The sequence below is a fragment of the Halyomorpha halys genome, unplaced genomic scaffold (genome assembly GCF_000696795.3).
Source record: "Halyomorpha halys isolate HHAL.00 unplaced genomic scaffold, Hhal_1.1 Scaffold914.1, whole genome shotgun sequence".
NCBI lineage: Eukaryota > Metazoa > Arthropoda > Insecta > Hemiptera > Pentatomidae > Halyomorpha > Halyomorpha halys.
In genome coordinates this window covers 206,943-218,320 of record NW_027104636.1, presented here as the reverse complement: position 1 = coordinate 218,320, position 11,378 = coordinate 206,943, and the positions used below count along the sequence as shown (strand labels likewise).

Here is an 11,378-nt window from a genome sequence, read left to right as displayed (position 1 = left end):
TAAAATTTTATATATTTATATAGAATAGTGCTATTTGAAATATAACTAACTGAAAATACAATCTATAAAGATTTTTGTAGATAAATTGTCTTTGTAATAGCAGAATATTTATATTATAAATTAAACGAAGATGTTAATAGCGATAGATGGAGAAATGTGCCTTCATGGTGCATTATTATTATAATTGACAATTATGTTGTAATGCCATTCAAGTGGAATTCTTCACAACACTGAGGGAAAAATACATTTTCTTTTTTTCAGTTAATCTTTTTCAGACCTAAAGAGTAAACAAATTAACATAATGTAGGACTAAAAAATAAAAATAAATAATTGATCTGTAAGTATGATTGCTACTGAGGTAATATAAGAATGAAGAACTGAAAAATCTAACAATAAGTTGAAAAGGAAAGATATCAACTGGGATATAATTAACTAAAAAACTAAAACATAAGTTACAAATATAAAAATAGAATAAAATAATTCTATTTGGTATAAAACTAACTGAAAATACAATTTATAGTCGGAAAAAAATAACAATAACTGACAATAAATTACAGATTTTCAAAATATTCCACTATAAAAAAATAGAAAAAGAAAATTATTACAAATCAACTAAAAAGGGAAACAGAAAAAAAAAAAGAATGATAAATAGAAAAATCTAAGTATAAAAAATAAAAGAAAAAAATTCAAACATGAAAAAAAAAACTAAAGTGAACAAAAGAAGTGTCAAACATACAAAAATAATACTATTTAAAGTATAATTAACTGGAAATAAAATTTGTAGTTGGGAATTAAGAAACATTAAACAAATAACTAACAATTATTACGGATTGTCAAAATATTATGATATGAAACAAATAGAGGAAAATATTAAAAAGCAACTGAAAAGCTATAAAAAAAAGATTGAATGTAAAAAAGTTATCTGTTGTAACTATAAAATAACGAACTGGAAAAGGAATTTAAAAAAAAAAATTCAAATAAGCAAATCAAAAATACTATTATTTAAAATATTAAAAACTGAACTTCAATCTGTTAAAATTCTTTAGGTAAATTGTCTTCATAATAACAGAATTTAGCTGTAATTTCTACAACAGAACGTAAGGTGCTTACAGCGATAGGCAAGAAATCTTTCACAGTGCTTTATTATTATTGTCAATCATATGGTAACGCCATCTGGGAAGATTTTTTTAAAAACTAAATCTTTATATGACCGAAAACTATAGGATTTGATTTCTTCAACAAATATTTTTCAGACCCAGAAAACCCTTATAAATTAAAATTAACTTAAGATTTAACAGAAATATAAAATTGATCTATAAGTATCATTGTTATTGAGCAGCCTACCATTGAACTTACCGTATCGAGATGTTAGGAAAGCCATTTCTTTAATTTATTTCAACATAGTCCGGTTAAATATACTTGAAAAGATAGATGACATATTTAACACATAATAGAATGAAAGTGTTCGAATTATCAAAGTACTTGTTTAACTACAGAAGAAACTGGATGTGTCTATGGAATATGAGGGCGTAACTAAGAGGAGAGATTTTAAGTATGGGGTGAAGAATTTAAACTGAGGATTTGAGAAAATTAAGTTGAAAACTAATTTTATGGTAAAAAAATTAATATTTTTTTTAATTTCATCCCTACGACAACATCGGTAACAAAAATTTAAGGATTACTGTCATTACTGGTCTAAATAATCTAACAATTATTACATTATTTAAAATTTTTTTTTTCTCATTTGTTGGTCCACTCTCACCCTTTACGCCTCAATTTTTCTTTTTTTATATCTGTTAAGGCCGCTGATTTATCTCTTTTTTATTTATTGTAAATTGATTAGTTCAATTAGATTTAATATGAAAGCTTGTTTTTAAGTTTATCGTGGCAAATGTAACTTTCATTGAAGAATCAGAATTATTATTTTTAAAGTCAGAAAATTCAATGTTCAAGAGGATTTTGTTGATTGGGTTCAACTTATTTTTATTTTTACTGTTATTTGTTGTTTGCATGGTACAGTAACGCCAATGTGGGTTTGTTTTACTTTTGTGGATGGCGGGTAATTTCGCAAGAAATTGTTTTACATTGCATGTAGAGTGCTAGTTTAGTGTCGCACTAGACCTTGAACAATTAATTAGTTATTGTTTTTTTATTGTTTTTGTCCCCATACATTGAATTTAAGAACATAGGGGTACCTGGACCATTTGGGGTACAGGATAGATTTATTTTTAGGGGTGAGAGGGATAAAATTTTAGGGTCTCGAGAGATTTATTTTTTAGGCTTGGGGTTGATATTCTAAGATAGTTCTCTGCCATGGCATTTTATATGGCAGTTAACGTGACTGTTTGTTTACTGATATTACTTTTACTATTAACTGCCACACCAGACCCAGTGCAGTAGTAATATGACAGTAAATCTTGTATTGACTGTTATACCATAGATATGGATCTCACTATTGCTGCAATGACTGCAATGAAATTCCGGGATAGCTCACTGTCAAGGTGTATGCATGTGACAGTTACTACTGATATTACTTGTACTCTTACAGAGCTAGTGCAACAGTACAATTATAAATTTAACAATCATATAGTCACAGTTATAACGACGTCTCTGATTCCTCAAAAGCGAGTAATGGTAGTGGATATTTTTTGTGTTAAGTGGATATTTCAGGATATGGACAAGTGATTTTCTTCAGATGAAACGGCAATACTGGTATGGCAATTCGTCAGTAGAATTTAAAAGTACATATTTATTTTTATGTAATTTATACAATTTTAAATGTTATTATTATAGTTTTTAAAGTTTCAATAAATTATCCAAAAATCGCATAGTAATTTGTTGAATAATTCTTTTTGTGTTTGTTCAACTTAACTTTAATTTATTTACCACAAAGTAATTCACTTGTATAATTTCTGTTAGTACCATAATAGATTTGAAAAGGATAAGGTTCTACTAGGTGGTTAGAAAAACAGTTTGTTATTCTAAGAACCCCTAACAATATCTAAGAAAATTAAGTTACCTCTCTGTAGAGGTCCTAAATTATCTCTGGGATTAACATGTTGTAGATAAAATTGAATTGCATATCTTTGTTTTCTTCATTCTCTAAACCATCCTTTTAAAATAAAGAAATTATTAAGATACTGTTAAAAAGCATAGTTGATATTATAACTAATGTAGCATTCTAATTGCCAAATTATTTGCTTGACTATTTTTTAAGTGTCTAATAAGTAATGTCCAAACCAGTAGGAAATTTAAGAATTTAACTAAAATAAAGAATTTTATTAATAAAGAAAAAATATTTAAATAAATTTTTTTTTATTAAATGAAGTTACCTGTTAAATGACTTGTTGAATTGTGGTTCCAGTTATGTTATCAGGAATAAAGTCAACTCTAAGCTCGTATATTATGTTTACATTGCTTTCACCATCCTGTTAAAATAAAGTAATAATTTAGATAATGTAGAATTTATAGTAAATCGTTTAGGATTTATCATGAATAAATATAATTTAACATTTTGTCTTATCATCATCATCATAATCATTTTATCCCCTTTACCATTTGCGCTGTGTGGGATTACAATTTGCAGAGTCTGGACCAGACTTGGATCATCTCCCTTTTCCTACTCCAGTCCATATCCCGCCTCCTTAACACTCTCCTCCCAGGAAATGTGTGGTCTTCCTTTTGACCTTTTTCCCTCCACGCGAGTCTCATATGTCTTTCTGGTATGTTTTTCCTGATACATCCGAAGGAGGTGTCAGAACCATCTTAGCTTATGGCCTCTAGGATGCTCTCAGCCGGTATGACTCCGAGGTTAGTCTGAATGGTACTGTTCTATACTCTATCTCGCTGTGTCCTTCCTTCCACCTTTCGAAGGTACCACATCTTCATGGATTGGATCCGGCTCTTGTGTTTCGAGGTGAGGGTCCACGATTCGGTAGAGCTGGAAAGAATAGGGAGAGATGTCGATTTGTACATCATTATTTTAGTTTTTCTCATCACTTCCCTTTTGTCCAGGAAACTCCTTCGAAGTAAACTAAGTATTCTTCCAGCTGCGTTGATTCTTTGAGAAACTTCCTCATCAATGCAGCCGCTTTCGTTGTGATGAGCACCTTAATATTTGTAATTCTGGACCTGCTCTAGTCTTTCTCCATTCGCTCTAATTACCCTCATATTTTGTCTTATTATTTCTCGTCTTCGTTTATTCTCAGATTTTAATTGCGTCTTAAACTGAAGAAGGTCACTTTATTAATCCATGATCAAACATAAAAGAGTAGTTATGAATGTGCATTATGATGTGCTCCTTCAATGAACAAGAATCTCTCAAACTGACTAAAGTGAATTGTGCAATGCACAGGATGACTTTGCTTCTAATTTCCAGTAAATCTTTGTGCATGCAATGAGTTAGTGGAGGGGAGTCTCTTGACCTTTACTTCAGAGAAAAGACCTGACGGTACATAATTCAACGAGGGAGGACTCATTAGCTTTGTCTGTGAATCTGTAGCTAAGGGTCGACAAAAACTCTAGAGAATGGAAACCCACTATCCAGGTGGATACAAGTAATGAATGGAACTGGTGGTAGGTTTTTAGCCGAATCGGACACCCTTGTCAATGTATTTCCTGACAGTTTGGTTATGTTTGGAAGTGAAGTGATTGCTCTTGAGCCACTGGATCTAGCTATAACTCACAAGGCATGAGGACTTTCGAACCAAAGAGCTTCTTTGCATTAAAAAAGACACAGAATACAAATGCATCAGCTTCAACATCCTGTAGACTTATGAGCTCTTGATCATGAACTGAGGTACAAAGGAAGGCCATTTAGCAGAAGATGGTGAGGAAGCTGACGGAAGGTTATAGTCTATGAGCTCAAGAAGAGAAAAAGGCATATATTTCACCCCAATTTTGGTTTACTTATATGAAAATTATATACAATTAAGTATAAACATTTTTTTTCTAATTTTTATAAAATGTATTTTATCTAAGAAAATGAAGTTACCTGTTTAATGACTTGTTGAATATTCTCAGGGATTATCTCAATATCTGGGATAAACATGATGTCGTAGATAAAATTGTATAGTGTATCATTGATTTCTTCATTCTCAAAATTATCCTTTTAAAATAAAGAAATTATTAAGATACTGTTGAAACCATAGTTGATATTGTAACTAATGTAGTATTCTAATTGCCAAAGTATTTATTTGACTAATTTTTAAGTGTCTAATAAGTAATTTCCAAACCAGTAAGAAATTTAAGAATGTAACTAAAAAAGAATTTTAATTATCAAGTCAAAAATATTTAAACAAAATTTTTTTTTTTAAATGTAGTTACCCGTTTAATGACTTGTTGAATATTCTCAGGGATTATCTCAATATCTGGGATAAACATGATGTCATAGATAAAATTGTATACCATATCATTGTTTTCTTCATTCTCGAAATCATCCTTTTAAAATAAAGAAATTATTAAGATACTGTTGAAACCATAGTTGATATTGTAACTAATGTAGCATTCTAATTGCCAAAGTATTTACTTGACTAATTTTTAAGTGTCTAATAAGTAATTTCCAAACCAGTAGGAAATTTGAGAATGTAACTAAAATAAAGAGTTTTAATTATTAAGTCGAAAATATTTAAACAAATTTTTTTTTATTCAATGAAGTTACCTGTTTAATGACTTGATGAACATTCTCAGGGATTAACATGTCGTAGATAAAATTGTATAGCATATCATTGTTATCTTCATTCTCAAAATCATCCTTTTAAAATAAAGAAATTATTAAGATACTGTTGAAACCATAGTTCATATTGTAACTAATGTAGAATTCTAATTGCCAATGTATTTGCTTGACTAATTTTTAAGTGTCTAATAAGTAATTTCCAAACCAGTAGGAAATTTAAGAATGTAACTAAAATAAAGAATTTTAATTATCAAGTCGAAAATATTTAAACAAATTTTTTTTTATTAAATTAAGTTACCTGTTTAATGACCTGTTGAACATTCTCAGGGATTAACATGTTGTAGATAAAATTGTATAGCATATCATTGTTATCTTCATTTTCAAAATCATCCTTTTAAAATAAAGAAATTATTAAGATACTGATCTTCATTTTCAAAATCATCCTTTTAAAATAAAGAAATTATTAAGATACTGTTGAAACCATAGTTGATATTGTAACTAATTTAGCATTCTAATTGCCAAGATATTTGTTTGACTAATTTTTAAGTGTCTAATAAGTAATTTCCAAACCAGTAGGAAATTTAAGAATGTAACTAAAATAAAGAATTTTAATAAAGTCGAAAATATATAAACAATTTTTTTTTTATTAAATGAAGTTACCTGTTTAATGACTTGATGAACATTCTCAGGGATTAACATGTCGTAGATAAAATTGTATAGCATATCATTGTTATCTTCATTTTCAAAATCATCCTTTTAAAATAAAGAAATTATTAAGATATTGTTGAAACCATAGTTGATATTATAACTAATTTAGCATTCTAATTGCCAAAGTATTTGCTGGACTACTTTTTAAGTGCCTAGTATGTATTGTCCAAACCAGTAGGAAATTTAAGAATGTAACTAAAATAAAGAATTTTATTAATAAAGAAAAAATATTTAAATAATTTTTTTATTAAATGAAATTATCTGTTAATGACTTGTTGAACTTACCTCAGGGTCTCGGTATTGAGTGGTTCTCATTATGTTATCAGGAGGCAAGGAAACATCATCTGTTCTGATTTCATCATTTTCACCATCCTGTTGTAATACAATGATAATTAAGATAATGTAGAATTTATACTAGTTAGTTTAGGATTTATCATAAATAAATATAATTTAACATTTGACAAATATAATTTTGTCTTGACAATTTAGTTAAGTTTGGAAATGAAGTGGTTACTCTGCCAAGGAATACAAAATGACTGCTTTTTCAAAACATTAAAAAAAAAAATATTTTTTCTTTCTGAGCTCAATATCTTTAAAGTTATTAACAACACTAGAAAACCTTTGAGAACATCATTTAAAGTTAAGTAAGTTTAGCTCCTAACTGAGCTATTTTCGTTCAATAGTTCTCGAGATATCGCTTTTAAAAAAGCAAAATTTCATAAAAAAAATGCACTGGCAAATCAGTAGATAGTGAATTTATTTTGAGTGCTGGCAGACATCTGTATGTCAAATAATTCCTGAGATATTGTTTTCCATAAATCCAAAAAGGCTGTCCAAACAACTAGAAATCAAGATTTTGTGAATTTATTTTGCCAAATATAAAAAATACTGTTCCTACGAAGATAAACGTTGTAAACTACTTTATCGTACATTTAACAAGCTTTAATTTGAGTGCTGACAAGGCATCTGTACATCTTATGATTTTAATCTCCTGTATATCATACCTTTCCACTTTAATATTCTAGGATATTGTTTTAATCCTCAATGTACTACTAAGTCTTTAATAAGATTTCTATTTTGTATGACTCATAAGATCTAATATAATATAATTTCAAAAAATCTTAATTATTATTATTATTTTTGTTTCCTACATAGGTCAAACATAACAATTGACGAATTGAACCTTGAATTGAATTTGAAATGCTTACCGTTTCTTTTTATTTTTATTAATATTCACCTTGATATTAATCATCCAAGAGTTTCTAATAAAGAATAATTTAGTAAGTCAAAATTCAGTTTGTCAACTTACCATTGCAGTCACTACATCCAGTGGAAAATTTGATCGTAGGGGTACAGCAGCAGTCATCGTCTGTAATAGAGAAATTATTAAAACATTAAGAAAAAGTATTATAAATATTGCAAAATAATAATAAATAAACAAAAATTTTAATATAATAATTTATTTGATGAAAACCTAGAAAAAAATGTTTCCCGAAGTTCCCCTAGGGGGTCTTATCTTAATATTACATATTTCACGGTCAAGTCGCTGAGTACTCCAATCTCCCTTGGGTCGCAAGTTCAAATCCAAAGACTTTTTTTTTCTTCTCCAGGGTCATTTATTTTCAAAAATGTTTTAATATTTTTATATAATTTATAACTAGTCTTTTTCTTAAAATTTTTTTTTCTGTTTTAGGTTTGTGATTTTTTAAATAATTATATGTATATATAATATCGGAACAATGCGAAACAGACTCGCAACATTTAAAGAGGTGTACTCTTCAAAAGCGCCACAGAAACGCTGCTCCCAGGTCAGTGGGTGTTGGATTATTCAACTATCAAATTTGAGGAGCCTAAACAAAAACCAATCATTGTTCAGTGCTCCAGGTGTCAAAACTTTGGGCATACTAAGACCTATTGCCATCACCTGGCCAGGTGCATTAAATTTGTTGAACTTCACGCAACTGACGCCCGTCAGAAAACTCGAGACGAACCGGCGAAATGTCCTCTATGTGAAAAAGACCACACAGTGAGCTACAGAGGCTGTGAAGGGTAAAAAAGTCTCCACAAGCAGAGATCTTATTTCATGGCATCAAAAGACCCTGACCAGTCTCACTCCCTGTTACCTGAAACCCAAAAATTGAATATTTTCTTAAACTTGGAGAAATTAGCTCATTTCATTGAACCACGTCCTTCTACTTGAGAAATATTGGATCGAACTAAAGAATTAACTCGGACATACTCCGAGATCACCTTCAAGAAACAACAGCCCCAACGTCAGGCTCCTCAAACTTCTAAACCCAAGCCCCTGACCTCTCATCTTCAACCTCAACCTCCACGTCATCAAAATCCTCTCCAACATTTACCCTTACAGGTGAAATTACCACCAGGGCCCTGTTTCATAATAAGGTACAAACTAATACTATTAGTCTTGTAGATTTATCTTAAATCAATTACACTGACTTGTACAATAGTATTTTTTAATTACTGTAATATCACTAATAGTCATCCCCTTCATGAAAAAAATAAGTATTAGTATTACTACCACACTAGTTTCTACACTTGTACTATGAACTAATACTATTCGCTTTCATTATGAAACAGGGCCCGTAACATCCATTCCGTTCTACCTCGCCCATCTGTTCCGATAAACATTCCGTCCCAAGTACCATTGAAAACCAACACGGCTGGGCTCCACATGCCCCAGCTTCGAAAATATCACGCCGAGCCCAACCCCCACCCAGTGCTCCTAGTAACATTAACTGCCCTTCACAAGCCCCAGATCCATTTCCAATTTCCATGTTACCTTTTCAGCTGTATGCTGTCCTCCTGGTAATAACCTTTCTTATAATCTTCTTGATTCCTTATTCCAAACCCTCGGACCGCGCTTCATTGCTGGAGGAGATTATATCACTAAACACCAACGATGGGGATGCCGAACATCTAACTCCCTTGGTAACATTCTATCCCGTGTTTCCACCTCTAATACCTATTCTATCTCTATATTACCGATCCACGGCAAAATCCTCGAAACGTTGTTTCGTATTCTTTGGAATGTCGGAATGTTCTGCGCGGGAGTCTTTTTCGATGTAGTCGAAAACAGTCTTTTGATTGAGTTTGGCACCCAGAACTGCTTTACAAACTCCGTAAATTCCTACCTCTCACATAATTTCTCACCATCCGTTCCTTTCTCACTGATAGATTATTCCAAGTGAACCACAATGACTCCTATTTATCCCTTTATTCTCAGTCCGCTGATGTTCCTCAAGGTAGTGTCCTCGGTCCCATTCTCTACACCGTCTATACAGCTGACATCCCGACCAATCCTAACACTATCTTTACCACGTATGCCGATAACACATGGGTGCTCGCAGTTAATAATAATCCTTTAATTGTATAACAAACTCTCCAATCCCATATCACAGCCCTCGATGAATGGTGTCGTAATTGGAGGATTAAAAGAAATTCCAACATACCCCATCAAATCATCTTTACCCTTCGTCGTAAATCTATCGACCGCCTTACAGTATACTTTAATAGGGATGCGACATCGATGCCGATGTTTTGAAAACATCGATGTTTTACCCAAAACATCTTTTAAGCCGATGTTTTCTAAACATCGATGTTTTTAAGCCAATGTTTTCTATACTTCGTTGTTTTGTCCAAATTTTTCATTTTTTTTTTCCAAAAGTAACTAAATGAAAACCAAAAATTTACAGTATAAATAGATTCCTATCAACAATGTCGTCGAGTAATAAAGTACCTCCAACCTTCACGCTAACGACATGATAGAGATAAATTACGACTAGAAAAACAACGATGTTTTAAAATATCATTGCTCAATATTAAAATACCATATCATACAAATTTTCGCCAAAAATACTTCAATGTTTTTGAACAACCAAATTTCTATTTTGATAAAAAAAAAAATGTTTTTTTTATAAACAAGGTGGCCTATATATCTATAAGTTATCAGCCTAATCCTTTCTGATTGTAGATTCAGCAGTGCACCTATTAACAAATCTGAAAGAAATCACATTAAAACTATTCATTTCTCAATTACTAACTCAGTTACTTTACACTAAATTATACTCTAATACGGGTGAACTTTCTTCTTTAACATCATAATTTTGAAGGATCGGTTTTTTGCGGATAATGTGAATTATGGGCAATTTAATTTACAGAAATTTATAGATTCTTTAGAATTAAAAAAAAAAAATATAGATATGGCTATATTTCATTGCCACCCAGGCAGATGATAAATACGCCATTTCCAGGTATTAATATTAAAATGCAAATGTAATCACCAACATCAGGGCAGAAGTCGTTAGAGCCAAATATCAAATGTATTCACAAATGATCAATCTAAAACCTTAAAGATAGGATTTTGAAAAAATGCAATCCAATATATATTTCTTCTTAGATCATATTGTAAATTGTTAAAACATTTTATTATCTTTAGCACTTTAAAATAAGACATTTAATTGAAATACCTGCGCCACAACGAGGGCTACTCCTAGGATGCAGAGGAATAATATTACCTTCATAGTGCCGATTCTCGATGAGTATTGAGTATCCTGTATTTCTAGAACTAAGATGAGGGAAAGGGTAAATACATAAATTATTCATTGCCTGGTCACAGTCGTTAGCAGTAAAATTCTTTACGATTGAAAATTTAGATTTTAATTGAACTAGAAAAAATATACCTTTACTTATCCTCACATATGACCTTGAAAGTGTAGAATATAAAAACCTATTCACGATTTAGTAATTTCATTAGTCATACTATTTTTGTTGATGTGATAACTTACTTTATTTAAGAGTAAAACTTAAACTCATAGCTCATAATAAAGAGAGTGAAATTAATTTTAAAGTATATTTTAGGGTAAACAGCATACATTAATTATTTTTTCGTGTTGTATAATAATATTGTTTAAATAAATATTTTTTACTCTTAACTATTTTCTCAAACCTCCATATATACATTATATTATCTCAG

General features: G+C 30.5%; 1 protein-coding gene across 3 annotated transcripts; it reads right to left on the bottom strand.

Moving 5' to 3' along the window:
- Positions 1 to 35: 35 nt before the first annotated feature.
- LOC106687101 (uncharacterized) lies at positions 36 to 10,944 on the bottom strand. Of its 3 annotated transcripts, XR_001344123.2 has the most exons (11): positions 10,873 to 10,927; positions 7,692 to 7,751; positions 6,668 to 6,754; positions 6,335 to 6,427; positions 5,973 to 6,065; positions 5,660 to 5,752; positions 5,326 to 5,439; positions 4,994 to 5,107; positions 3,333 to 3,428; positions 3,020 to 3,112; positions 36 to 277 (listed from the first exon to the last, which is right to left on the bottom strand). XR_001344123.2 is itself a non-coding variant. In XM_014430793.2 (10 exons), exons 1-9 carry the CDS (start codon positions 10,924 to 10,926, stop codon positions 3,336 to 3,338), a joined length of 801 nt encoding a protein of 266 aa, XP_014286279.1. In that variant the 5' UTR covers position 10,927; the 3' UTR covers positions 36 to 277; positions 3,333 to 3,335. The 3 variants fall into 3 exon arrangements, 2 of the variants coding, with proteins under 2 accessions (XP_014286279.1, XP_066901972.1); XM_014430793.2 differs by lacking the exon at positions 3,020 to 3,112; XM_067045871.1 differs by lacking the exons at positions 3,020 to 3,112; positions 7,692 to 7,751 and having other exon boundaries at positions 10,873 to 10,944.
- Positions 10,945 to 11,378: the final 434 nt, after the last annotated feature.

What these genes read in the sequence shown, in the direction of transcription:
- LOC106687101 (XM_014430793.2), bottom strand. Translation starts at nt 10,926, where the DNA reads ATGAAGGTAATATTATTCCTCTGCATCCTAGGAGTAGCCCTCGTTGTG. An exon ending in TTCAACAGGTCATTAAACAG is followed by an intron (nt 5,753 to 5,972) that starts GTAACTTAATTT and finishes TTATTTTAAAAG; the next exon opens with GATGATTTTGAGAATGAAGA. An exon ending in TTCAACAAGTCATTAAACGG is followed by an intron (nt 5,108 to 5,325) that starts GTAACTACATTT and finishes TTATTTTAAAAG; the next exon opens with GATAATTTTGAGAATGAAGA.